This window comes from Vicia villosa, linkage group LG2 (genome assembly GCF_029867415.1).
Source record: "Vicia villosa cultivar HV-30 ecotype Madison, WI linkage group LG2, Vvil1.0, whole genome shotgun sequence".
NCBI lineage: Eukaryota > Viridiplantae > Streptophyta > Magnoliopsida > Fabales > Fabaceae > Vicia > Vicia villosa.
This window is the reverse complement of record NC_081181.1, coordinates 134,577,594-134,591,581: the sequence shown is the minus strand read 5'-3', so window position 1 is coordinate 134,591,581 and position 13,988 is coordinate 134,577,594. Positions and strand designations below refer to the sequence as shown.

At 31.7% G+C, this 13,988-nt stretch overlaps 1 protein-coding gene across 1 annotated transcript; it reads right to left on the bottom strand.

Moving 5' to 3' along the window:
• Nucleotides 1–7,087: 7,087 nt before the first annotated feature.
• On the bottom strand, nucleotides 7,088–9,221 carry LOC131646860 (patatin-like protein 1). The gene is made up of 6 exons (XM_058916810.1): nucleotides 8,845–9,221; nucleotides 8,546–8,732; nucleotides 8,283–8,447; nucleotides 7,789–8,094; nucleotides 7,469–7,647; nucleotides 7,088–7,364 (listed from the first exon to the last, which is right to left on the bottom strand). Exons 1-6 carry the CDS (start codon nucleotides 9,141–9,143, stop codon nucleotides 7,301–7,303), a joined length of 1,200 nt encoding a protein of 399 aa, XP_058772793.1. The 5' UTR covers nucleotides 9,144–9,221; the 3' UTR covers nucleotides 7,088–7,300.
• Between the last annotated feature and the right edge of the window lie 4,767 nt (nucleotides 9,222–13,988).

Here is a 13,988-nt window from a genome sequence, read left to right as displayed (position 1 = left end):
TGTTACCAATTCAAATCGATTAATTCGATTATCACTAATAACAACTTATTGTATTTTATTATTTTATGAATTTTATTTTATACTGTTACCGCTCATAACCGGTTAATACGGTCACAAATAATAACAAATTAATTATAGAACGAGGCACGATTAATCACCACAATCAATAAGATGATTGCAGCCATTTAATCGAATATAGCTCGATTTTTATTTTAATTTAATAGTATTTTAATTAAAATCATTGTTAACCACAGCGATCAATTGATTTAATCGGCGCGAATAACAAATTAAAAATTTTAGTATAATTATCATGTATTTATTTAAAAAAAAATAATTATAACATAATATATATATATTAAAATAATTATTTTACTTAAAAGAAAACAAACTAATTAAAAGAAAATAAGTTTTATTGAGGTAATGATTCCATGTGGTGTTCATGAGGGCTCATGTTATAGGTGCTTGATTATTTAGCGCTGGATCTGGTCAGGGGAAGATCCTATGGTGAGGATCTGAGGGTGTATGACGCAGGTATGAGGCTAAGGCACATGGGATCACATAGAAACAATTCCAGAAAAATATATGTTGGAGGAGAGGCTCGAACCTGCGACCTCTCCCCACACACGCGCGCGTCTCAACCAACCCAACCACACAAGCTCTTTGTTTATTGTATGCTTCCAGACGAATAAATCAAATACGTGACCCTAAATGGATTTTTATGCGCGCGAGATTCAAATGACCCAACCAATGGATGCCAACGCATCATCTTCTTCGCAGATTTCACTAAAGACCTGTAAGTTTAGCTACGAAACTGCTACGGCTTCACTCGTAGAAAATCAGCATACAAAAATAGCGATTAGGCCATGTCCTCACATAAATCTTTCGCGACCCCCCTATCTTGTTCGTCTCAACCACGCGAACTCAATCGTACCACTAATTAGCCCTAATTTAACTCCTAAAAGAAACCCCTATTTCACGAACCCTAGACCTTAACTCGGTCAACAATGGCAACTCAATGAATCGCGCCCAGAAATACAATTAAACATACCAGAACGTTCGTAATCATCATACAAATCATAATATGCAAGTAAATCAACACATGAATACCTAAATCATGCAAATCGAACCAAGTTTCAGAGAGACCTACCTCGGCTTATAGGAGATGATTCTGGGGGTGCTGATGACGCGCGATGATCCAGACACGTTCAAGGAACACCAAGGAAGCTTTTGCACCTTTCAAATTGGATTGAAACGCCCTAATTCTCTGAAACCGATCTTGAGTTTCTTGGAGAATTTTTATGTTCTTGCAAGTGCTCTCTTCGGCAGATCCTCGACCCCTAGTCCACTGGCTTATGTTGTATACTTATAGGAGAATAGAATTAGGTCAAGAGAAGAATCAAAAAGCCTTTGAATCAAATCTTTCCATGTTTGAGAAATTGATTTGATTTCTTGAATTCTAAGCTACTATATTTGGCCCAATTTGTATTAATTTCCTTCTCCAATCACTATGCACGAAATTACATTATATTTGATTATCAAATCTGATTGGAAATCAAACAAAATATAATTTTAACAAAATATTTGATTTTTAGTCTTTATTAAATCATAAAAATGAAATAAAAATTATATTAATTCAAATATAATGCTAATTTTTGTGGCAAGTGATTTTTGGGCATGCTAATAGCTTGTGGACCAAGTTTGTATGAAAATACTATGGGCCCTCTTGCAAAGTTTCTCCATTTGAACCCTCCTTTTTCACATTTGGTCCCTAAAAATCACTTGACTTTGATCAAGCATATCTCCCTCAATATTTGAGCTATGAAGGAGTTCTAATACTTTTTGGAAACCTCAAGAGGTCCTCTACAAGCCACTTTGGAACATATTTTTCATTTGAAGCTTTTATCTTGATCATATTCTCTTTGGGAAAAAACTGCTTTTGAAGGATGCCTAAAATTGACCTGTAATCTTTTGCTTTGTATCTTTTAAATGAAGCATTTCTAGCCTTGGCTTGTGAGACACAAAGTTGTAGAACATTCAATTTCCTTCAAAATAGGCTTTGAGTGGGGAGTTTCTGATGTTCCATGTGAAAGTTATGCCCAGTCAAAGTTGGGTTGACTTTCTCCTAAGAAACCCTAATTTGAACCTTTTCATATTTGTTCATCTCTGAGTTTCTATTAATGGAATCATGATCAATTCTTGGTCAAATGATGGTTATGCACCCCATACTTGATGTTTGCCCAGTGATTAAGGTTTGGATCATGCCTTGATTGTGATTGACCTTTCAATTTGGATCAGTTGACTGTGAATTATCTGGATTATGTGAATGAGCCATGCCTTGAGATTTGAACCTTTCTTTTGTTTTGAGAAAAGTGTGGGAGGTAAATTTTGGGGTATGACAGTATGGAATGATCTCAAAGAACATTTTACTAAAGCTGATCGTATACGCATATCTAATCTTCGTGTCGAAATCAAAAAATATCAAACAAGGATTCAAATATGTTCTTGATTAGTTCACTGAAATGTGTGGATTATGGGAAGAGCTGAATTTTAAGAGACCAATTCCAACATGTACATGTATTCATCAATACAGATGTGAGGCAATGTTGTATGTATGTGACTTTTGTCTTGAATATCAAATCATTCAGTTTTTGACAAGTTTGAATGATAAATTTTCCTTAGTTAAAACTCAAGTCTTGTTAATGGATCTTTTACCATAAATAAATAAATAAAATTTACTCTATGAAGAGGCCAATACATTGATTAATGCTTATGATTCAAGAAAACCACTAGATCATGGTAGATCCTCTGCTTCATTTAGAGGATTCAATAAATTCAAGAAGGAAAATAGAATGTTCACTTATTGTAATATATCATGGCATACCATAGATGTATGCTATCGCAAATACGGATTCCCTCCAAACTTTGGTAAGAAGTTATTATTTGCTAATACATCTAATGTTTCAAGTGGTGATTCACAACATCCGGTTAACAATGGTTGAAAAGGTGTATCAAGCGACCAAGCTACCAATATAATGCAAGAACAATATTTTGAACTGATTATCTTGTTACATTAAACAAATTTGATGCCTCATATACAAGTCTTCAACCCTACTCCTAGTTCCAATCACATTTCTACACCCTATAATTATTTTGATCAGTCATAATTGAGAATCCAGGTGATTCACAAGTTTCAATTGTTTTATGTTCCATTGATACCAAACATGAGTTTTGGTTTATTGACTCGAGTGTTAATGACCATATTTGTTCATCCTTGCATTGGTTCAGTTCTTATTACAAAATTATACCAGATAAAGTATGTTTACTCAATGGATCTATTGCCGTAGCTAAGCATGCATGCATAAATAATTTTCACCATATTTATGTCTTACAAATGTCTTTTACATTCTTGATTTTTCTTTGAATCTTCTGTCAATATCAAGACTTTGTCTTTCCATTAATTCTGTTTTCAAATTTTTTGATAATAAGTGTATTATAAAGGATGTGAAATCACAAAAGATAATTGATATGGCAAGTTAATTTGAAGGCTTGTACAAGCTTCTGATTGATGGTGGTTTTCCTGCTGCAAATACATCTTAGTCTCCGTCTAGCATTCATAGTATTTCCATTTCCAAACATTGTATGTCTTCTATTTTTTCTAATAATTGTAAAGTGATTCCCAACCAAGCAATATGGAATTTTAGATTGGATCACTTGTCTCATGATAGGATCTATAAAATGTCTCAATTGTACCCCCAAATTTTTATTGATAATAAAGCCATATGTGACATTTTTCACTTTTCTAGGCATAAGAAAATTTTATACCTTTTAAGTTGTTCAAAGGTTGATCATAAGTTTGAACTGTTGCATTTTGACATATGTGGCCCTATTTTCATTAATTCAATACATGGCCATGGATCATTTTGCTTAAGTCCAAATAAGAAGTTTCTAGCCATGTTCAGCCATTTATCACCCTAGTTGAAAACCAATTTCAAACATTCCCAAATTTGTCAAGTCAGACAATGAACCTGAGTTTCTAATCCCTCAATTCTATGCTTATAAAGGTATCATTCATTTAAAATCTTGTGTTGAACCTCCCCAGCAAAATGGCAGGGTTGAGAGAAAACACAAACATCTCCTTAATATAGGAAGATCATTGCTTTACCAATTCAAATTGCCCAAAACCCTTTGGTCATATGCAGTCTCCTATGTTGCATTTATCATTAACAGAGTTAACACTTCATTACTCAATAATATACCATCATATCAACTCATATATGACACCTTACCTGATATAAACCAAATAAAATTATTTGGTTCTCTTTTCTATGCCTCAACCTTACATAATAATGGAACCAAACTTGGTGGTAGACTAAAAAAAGTCTTTATAGGCTATGTTGTTGGCTACAAAGGTTTCATCCTATTAGATATTCATTCTCATGAAATGTTCATTTCTCAATATATAACATACCATGAACATATTACCTTACCAAGTCCAAAATTATTCCTCCATACAAAACTAGGAATACTTCAGTGACTTGCATCATAAGTCAGACACAATCCCATCAAATGTTTTTGCCATTCATGTCTCTATTGTATCAATCCAGCCACATAATCAACAAAAATTTGACATACTTGTATCTAACACAGTAATAGACCCCCATGTTCATCATATTCCATCTGCTACTCAACCTCTTACCATGAGTATCTTCAAGAGTAAAGTACCAATCATCACATCTCAAAATTGTGTATGTGCATCATTCAATGACACACCAAATCAATTTTCTTCACATACTATTTATCATATTTCCACTTTTATTTCTTACTCTAGTCTATCCCCATCTCAATGTCATTTTAATCTTCCCCATACTTCTCATACTCAACCCAAATCTTATAATGAGGAAAGCAAATTTGAATGTTGGAATCGGCCATGAAAGGTGAGCTTGATGCTATTGAGAAAACTGGTACTTAGGAATCGGTAGACACTACTCAATCCTATGTGAAACCATTAGGATGTAGATGGATATATAAATTCATCCACAAAACTAGTGATAAAATAGAGAGATTCAAGGCACGGCTGGTTGCCAAAGGAAACAACCAGATTGAAGGCTTGGATTATTCAGACACTTTCTCACTAGTTTCCAAGCTGACAATAATTATACTTGTTATAGCTTTAACATCCATCCATAATTGGCATTTACATCAACTTGATGTAAACAATGCTTTTCTATTAGGTGAGTTGTATGAAGACGTTTACATGATAGTTCCACAAGGTGTCCAAACTTCAAAACCAAATCAAGTTTGAAAATTAGTCAAATCTCTCTATGGATTGAAATAGGCTAGGAGACAATGGTATGAGAAACTAGCTTCATTTATCATTCACAATGGTTACACACAAGCAACTTCAGACCCCTCATTATTTGTCAAGAAAAATGTTTCTTCATTTATAATATTACTTGTTTATGTTGATGATGTCATTTTTACAAGAGATTCCTTGGCTAGATTTCATTACATGAAAAACATTTTACCCCAAGCATTCAAGATCAAGGATCTTGATATCCTCAAATACTTCTTAGGCTTAGAAGTATCTCATTTAAAGCAAGTGATATCTCTATGTCAAAAGAAATATTGCATTTGATTTATTAACTGGTTTAGGATTCCTTGGTTCTAAACTTGATACCACCCCAACTGATCCATCAATCAAATTGTGCCACTATAGTAATCCTGCATTTGAGGATATACCAACATATCGATGACTTATTGGGAGGCTAATATACCTCAACACAACCAGACTTTACATCACCTTCATCATTCAAGAACTCCTCTAATTCTTGTCTAGACCATCCATGGTTTACAATAATGCGGCTTGTAGAGTTTTATGATATATGAAACATTCCCCAGGTTGATGTATCTTCTTCCCTAGGAACTCATCCTTTATTGCAAAGGATTCTCTCATGCATATTGGGCAGGCGGTATAGACACAAGAAGGTCTGTAATAGGCTCATGTTTCTACATAGGATCCTCACTTATTTCATGGCGAACCAAAAAGAAAAACACAATGTCACGATCATCATCTGAAGTTGGATATAGAGCTTTGGCTGCAGCAACTTGTAAATTACAATGGATCTTGTATTTGTTGCGTGATCTACAAGTCAAAAGCTCCAAACCACTAGTTCTTTTTTGTTACAGTCAAAGTGTTCATCATATAGTTGTAAATCTGATTTTCCGTGAAAGAACTAAACACCTCAAAATTGATTGTCATATCGTTAGAGAAAAATTTCTTGCAGGTGTTATGAAACTCATTCTTGTGTCCTCTAACAATCAATTAGCTGATTTTTCACAAAATTCTTACTTCCAAAACCATTCAATACACCCATGTTCAAGTTGAACTTGATAAATATTTACCAAAGTTTGACTTATGGGAGGCTATTAACTTATTCAAAAGTTTGTTAGAAGTAATTAGAGCTAGTTATAATTCACTTTATATTATAGTTAGTTAGAAAGTTTACTTGTATCCTAAGTAACTAGTGCATAGTTAACTCCTCTTGTATTAAAACAACATTATCTCTTGATTAATACATGAAAATTCATTTAACTTTCATCTTCTTCATGTTCGATATCACGAGTTTGTATGAGGTTTCATATCATTAAAAAATACTTGCATGAAAACACACATAACAAGTGACTTTACAAACAACCAATTACAATTTTTTATTAATTAAAAAACAAAAATAAAATTTTCTCTCTTCTTCTCAATCACAATCAACCTCATGAATTCAATTCAAAAAGAAATTAAATTTAAAAAAATTTAAAATTTTCTCTTTTTTTATTGGTTCTAATATCATAATATGAAACATTTATGTTAATACAAGTTTTTCTCTAATATCATAATATGAGTTTATGTCCTGCTACCCATTACCTACCAATAACCTACGAATTACTATTTCAAGTTAACCTATTAATTCGTGAGCTAGAGCAAATTGCAAAATAAACCTTTTTTTTGGTGCAATCAATAAAACATAATTAGGTTTTCAGAATTTATTGAAAATCAACAACAGTACATATTAAGTGATTTTGAGAGGTAGGAGCTTTCCGTTTTGTTTCGGGGTGGAACATCCCTTTTCTCCCTTTTCCATTGTTTATTTAAAAAAAAACATATTAAGTGATTTTATACATATTAAAGAAGTTGCAAATGTTACAAACATGCATCATAATCTTACAGGAATTATTAATTATGCAAATAATTATAAGATACATAGAGCTTCAGCAGTGGATTGGCATATTTGATCTTGTGATCATTCATTCACTTGCCATTTTGATGCTTACACTTTTTCGCTTTTCTTATCTCCGACAGTAATCTAGCAAACCTGCAAACATATAAATATAAATATTTGTTAGTATTTTTTTCACCTTAATAAGTTAGGACTATTAGAAAATAAATAAGTTATTCATTATTATAAATGAAATCTACCTTTTTAGTTCTTCCAGAATGGTAGTATCTTTATCAGGAACTGCTTCATATATGCCAGAATCAAGATTAACTCGAGAAATATTTTTCTTCAATAAATTCTCACCAGCTTTCTTCAGATTATTCAGATTATCTTTAGTAGATATATCCACAGAAGCTAACTCTCCCTTTAATGTATCATCCTGTTTGATGCAACCATCTTAAGTTTGAAACAATTATATATATATATATATATATATATATATATATATATATATATATATATATATATATATATATATATATATATATATATATATATCATGAGAAGTAGAATAACTTACTTGAATTCTGAGGTAATTATCTTGAGACTGAAGAGCAGTAAAAAGCACAGAGTTATGGTAATCAACCATATCAGTGCTTGCTTCACTGAAACAATCAAGAACTGGAGTTGCACCAGAGTTGAATAACCATCTCAATGCACCCCATTTAGCAGCCATTTTAGCATTATACTTTCTCACACTCTTGCTTGAACCTGTCCCTATTGATATCACAAGAAAACGATCAAATCCTATAGCAACATTATTCCCATTTCTCCCTTTTGACTGCCTTATCTTGTCTTTCATCGCTTCTCTTATGGCAACCATAGTCTGCAAAATTCATTATCAACAATTAAATTAAAGAAATTCTTCACTTGTTTTATTAATATTTTTTTGGGAGGATGTTTTATTAATTTTAGATTCAACTGAATTAATATATCATTGTTTATAAATTATTTTTAAAAGATTTTTTTAGACTTGACTTTTTTATAATATGTTTTGTCCTCGAGGAATTTTACCGGATTGTTAGCACACACGCCACCATCAATGAGATGGTATTCTTGAATCACTTTTCCTTGTTCATCTTTCTTCTCAAAATAGTGAGCTGGCAAATAAGTTGGAGCAGCTGATGTAGCTATGCAAATATCGGACAGTTTTACATCTAAACCTGGCTCGGTATCATTCTGCGTAAATTATTACAAGATTAAATTTAAGATTAAATTTAAACGCATGCATGCGTTTAAATTTGTTGTATATTAAATATATCGAATCAAAACATTACCTGATAGGAGGAAAAAATGGTAGGTTGAAGTTTCCCAACATCAAAAGATGGAATAACAATGTTTGTGAGAGTTTGCCTCAAAAGTGTATTCCCTGTCATCTCTCTTATTATCTTCTTGAGATACTTCCCATTGTACATGGGTCCTCTTAAAGCTTTTGCTATTTTCAAGATCGGCGCAAATATGCCACTGCAAGTTGAATAATAATAAGAGTAAATAATTAGTTCTTCTAATGTTGAAAAGTTCTAATAATATATGTGCATATTTAGACTAATTGAGTAATGATCAATTATAAATATACCTTTTCTGTGGAAAAATATGTGGCAAATGTTCCTGGTAATATGGAACAATTGCTCTTGCCTCAAATAAAGGACGGTTGTTGTTTTTTGGATCTGGAGTTGCTATCATGGTTGTAATGAGTCCACCAGTACTTGTCCCAGCAATTACATCAAAGTAATCTGCAAGTCTTGCATCAGCACCATCTATCTCCTGAAGTTGAGATTCAAGATAAGCAAGAATAACACCAGGAATGATTCCTCTTACGCCTCCACCATCAATGCTGAGAATGGTAATGAAATTCAAAGGCTTATCTTCTTCCATAGCTGTGAGTTCAGAGAAATTGGTGCTTTTAGGCTAAGTTTGTGAGTGAGAGGAGAATTGAAGTTTTTAGTCTATGTGTATGCTTGTATATATATAGGTAAAGAAAAGCAAATTCTTATCTATCCATTTTATGGATAACTTTATCCAACTTAGTTGTCAAATGCTAAAAGAACCATGTGTTCATTTTATTTTATTATTACTATTAAAAACTAGAGATATGCTATACATACACCATTTTGTACACCCACATTCAATTCACTGTTCATAAATATCGTGAACAGTAACATGAAGAGTGAATAATAACATGAATAATAACGTGAACAGTGATCGTAAATAGTGATATGAATAGTGCATGAATAATAGTAACACAAAATTGGTTAATTAAATATAAAAAGTTGATTAATATAATATATTGTTTTGAAATTTATTTATTTTACGGAATACAGTGTACCAAACTGCTTCATACACTATATCAATACTACATGAAACCAAGAAATAGTAAAAATCAATAATCTTTAACTTAGTAGTATACACTGATATATCTTTTTAACTGTTAGGAATAAGTAGTTATTGTTCTTGTTCTTCTTCACTTCCAATCTCTGAAACTAGTATTGAAAAACACTTCTAATTTATCATTGATTTTCAAATTTAAATGGGCTGGCTCTTTGTAAACAACACTCTTGCAGGTTCAACAAAAAGAAAGTCAAGGGATGCACTTTTTCTTTCAAAAGTCATTACTGCTTGTATGTTGTTTTTCAGCATTGAGTGACTGTATAAGTAACAAGAATTTGTACTGCAAATAATGAATTATGGTACTTGAATTCATTAAATTTTTCTACTTCTTTGTCTTTATATAATTTAGGGATGAGAAGATTGAGTTATTTTTTACAATATACATTTGTCTAAGAGTCTCATATTTATATTTAGTTGACAGTGTAAAATAATTTATTTCATGTCTAAAACTAGCCATCAATCAAGTTCATGTCTAAAACTATACTTTATTCTATTCTATTATGATATTCATGTTTTTCTATATATAGACTTCAGCCTGCTATTCCCACAATTACTTGATTCCTTTTCCACTTTGAGTGATCACACTTGAAAGTATATATGTAATGTTAAGATTCTTTAACTACTTGTTATCAAACCACTTGCTATTAGACAATCGTCATCCAACTATTTGAGTCACAAATATAAACGTGAGAGAATAAATAAAAGTGACATATTAGAGATATAAACTGAAGTGTGTTATAATAATGAATCAAGACATGTTCTTATTTTGACAACACAAATATTTAGCGTCCCAACATGGACGCCTACACGTTACAAATAAAACCAAATTAATTCTTTACCATTTAGGAAGATGGAGTAGCGTCTAATCAAGGGCAAGATGATCAATGTGACGCATCACTCCTTTATTTATGAATTAAAAAAAGTGGTAAAAAAACCGAGAATAAACATGAATACTTTTTCAGTTGCACAATGAGTGAATTAATTGACGATTTCACACATATTAAAAAAATGATAAATAAAAGAGAGATAACAGTGTTTTTACTAAAGTACTCATATCATGTTTTGAAAGTGATAACATTAGTAACAACTAAAAGATAAAATTGAAAAAATAATTATTATTAATTTACATTGTAAATTGAAATGAATCATTTATTTTTGGGAAGTTTTTTTTTAATTTTATTTTAAATGGGTCACTCATTGTCAGACGAAGGAAATATGTTTTATGAATTTTGAAAAATTCTAAATTTCACATTGTTTAGACATAAAACCTTGAAAAAATTTATATAGAATGACCACCTCAACATACAAATCGATTTTGTAAGAGTCAGTCAAGTCAAACTCTAATATAGTATTAGAGTCTATCAACTAGATTATGGACTATCAACCGTTTAAATCATGCATCAAACTCAAAAGAATGCTAGGTGCGAAGGGTGTAATGAAAAATCTCAAATTTCATATTAATTAAGCTTAGAACCTTAAAAGAATTTATATAGATGGATACCCTTCATCTTACAAGAATAACTTAAGATGAAAGAACAAGTAATATTCTCACAAGTCTCTTTAGTTTTGAAAAAAAGAATTCTAGACTCCCAAAATTCTACGACCTAAATTTAAAAGAATATATATAATACATCATGTGAGAATATATACACGAGGAGTCACTATTATTAAAATTGATTTCTAATCTAGTTATTACTAACTTAAAATCGGAGAAAGTTTTTCATAAACACAAAATTTGGACACACACTTAATCAAGAATAAGATTTTTTTTTTCGGAGTTAAAAGGTAGTGTACTTAAAATAATTTTACTCTGTCATCAAATAGAAAACCATCAATTTGTAATACCATTAAATTATTTTTTAAATAAAAAGTATTTTAATTAAATATATGATGATGATTGGTTGACAGTGTAAACATATTTTACACTGTCATTGCATTACCTATTTTTTTCGTAAGCAAAATGTTATATTTTTATAATATTTAAATGATATATACTTTTATGCGTGTCTGGTCAAATGATGATTTGTCGGGGTTGTAACACTTCAAGTATATTTGTTAAAGTGGTAAAAAATTTTTTAGCTAGCTAGCTAGTTATGTAACATTAATAAATGTCCAATTAGGAAACATATGATTTTCTATTATGAATAATGCTATTCATACACCTAATTGTTACACCAATACTTACACCCAACAGTACTTTACAGTAGTCATTAAATTTGGTTAATGCAATATAAAAACTTGGTTAATGCAGTAATAAAGTTGGTTAATGCAACATCCAGGTATTAAAAATAATTTTTAGCAGTCACCAAACTTGGTTAATGTAGTGTAAAAACCTGGTTAATGCAGTAATAAAGTTGGTTAATGCAACATCCAGGTATTAAAAATATTTTTTAGCAGTCATCAAACTTGGTTAATGCAGTGTAAAAATTTGGTTAATGCAGTGATGAAAAAATAAACGTCTGTACATAAATAGTATTTGTCCGTACATGAATAGTATCATCCGTACATAAACAGTGTTGTCCGTACATACGGTGTAGGTGTAAGAATAAAATTTCTGTTCTATTATACATCTCTCTCCAACTTGGAAAGCTAGCATTATCTTAGACTAAGGAAAAAGTCATATAAAAAATCTCCGGTGAGAGATTGCATCTTTATGCTAGTATGTTTATTTATTTACTCTTTCTTTCTGCTCCCACTAGGAATGATTAAGCTTTTATGTAGGTTCATATAGTTGAAAAGTGAAACAACTAATTACTATCCACTAGTAAAATTAGCGGAATACCCGTGCGTCCGCAAGGGTATTGGTCTGGTACGGACGTTTTTTAGTTTAAAATATAATAAAAGTGTAAATAATAAAAATAAAATAGTTTTACCATAATAGTTTACTATTTTTAAAAGAAATACATATTTTTAAAATAAAAACTACATTGTATCAATTTTTCAATTTTTAAAAGAAAGACATGAAATATATATTTCAATTATTCGTATATTATTTTAAAAACTATTATATTTTATATAAAAAAAATTCAAAATAAAAATATTAGATACATAAATAATTAGAAAACAACACATTTTTCTCGTATTTAGATTCATACGAATTTTTCTTTGTAATAACTGGTGCGTTCACACAGATTTTGACCTGATTACCTGTGCGTTCACACGGGTACTGGTCTGTTACCCGTGCGCTCGCATGGATTTTGGTCTCGTGACCCGTGCTAAACTCATAGAAATTACAATTGGAGTGTGTAATGTCCCCTATGAAAGACCACCTCCAAACCAGAGACTTAATATTCCAAATCGTATTTAGAATATTCCAAGAGTCTTTCCTAAAAAGAATATTGTTTCTAAGAAGCCAAATGTTCCAACTTGTTGTCAATCAAATGCAACTTAGTTTACCCTCCTTCATTTTCATGTGTTAGCAAGAATTATACCAAAACATGAAAGTCCCTTTAGGATCATCATCCGTTACATCCGACATACCATCCCACTCTGCTATTTCCCTCCAAGTCAACTTTAGAATTCTTAAAAAAAGAGTGATCTATTGATTCAAGAATAGACCCACAAAAAACATAACTAAGAGAATCATTCGGAAAAATAATACCTATAACTCTCAAGAGATCCTTAGTCGGAAGCCTATTAATAAGAATTCTCCATCCGAGCGCTTTAATCTTGAAGGGAACATCCATTTTCCAAACAAGGGATAAAGCATTATCATGCTTGTTGAAATGGCCAAAAGGCATGCGCAAACCTGCATAAAAAAGGTAACGAGAACAGACTGAGAATATGCCGTTTTCTGATTGTCCAATAAGCCATATCAGGTGCGGCCGGACTGCAAGTTGTAGCAGTAAGCATTGACCGAAACTACTTCATAACAGGAACCATGGCAGTCTGCGATAAAACTTTGTACGGAATACCAAAATCACCCCCAACATCATTCTTCCTCCCTCCATACCCCAATTGTGGCCACCGAAACACCCTTCAAACGAGAAACCAAATAAAGGTTAGGAAAAGCAACCTTCAAAGTCGATACGAGCACCCACGAGGAATGCCAAAAAGATGTAGTAAATCTGCTACCAATCTTGAAGGTGCAATTTTTGCCAATAGCATCCTTATGTGAGTTCCTCCCTAGCGATAAAATATCCTTCCGCCAAGAGGAAGTGGAGGAAGAAACCTTTTCGATAGCTTCATTGTTAACCACCTTTAAACTATATCACCATACCGGGCACGTAATAATTTAAACCAAATTGAATCTGAGCCTCGAAGAATCCTCCATCTCCATTTGTTAAGAAGAGCACTATTGAAATATTCAATTCTTTTAAGACCTATCCCTCC

What these genes read in the sequence shown, in the direction of transcription:
- LOC131646860 (XM_058916810.1), bottom strand. Translation starts at nt 9,143, where the DNA reads ATGGAAGAAGATAAGCCTTTGAATTTCATTACCATTCTCAGCATTGAT. An exon ending in CATATTTTTCCACAGAAAAG is followed by an intron (nt 8,733 to 8,844) that starts GTATATTTATAA and finishes TTCAACTTGCAG; the next exon opens with TGGCATATTTGCGCCGATCT. An exon ending in ATTCTGGAAGAACTAAAAAG is followed by an intron (nt 7,365 to 7,468) that starts GTAGATTTCATT and finishes ATATGTTTGCAG; the next exon opens with GTTTGCTAGATTACTGTCGG.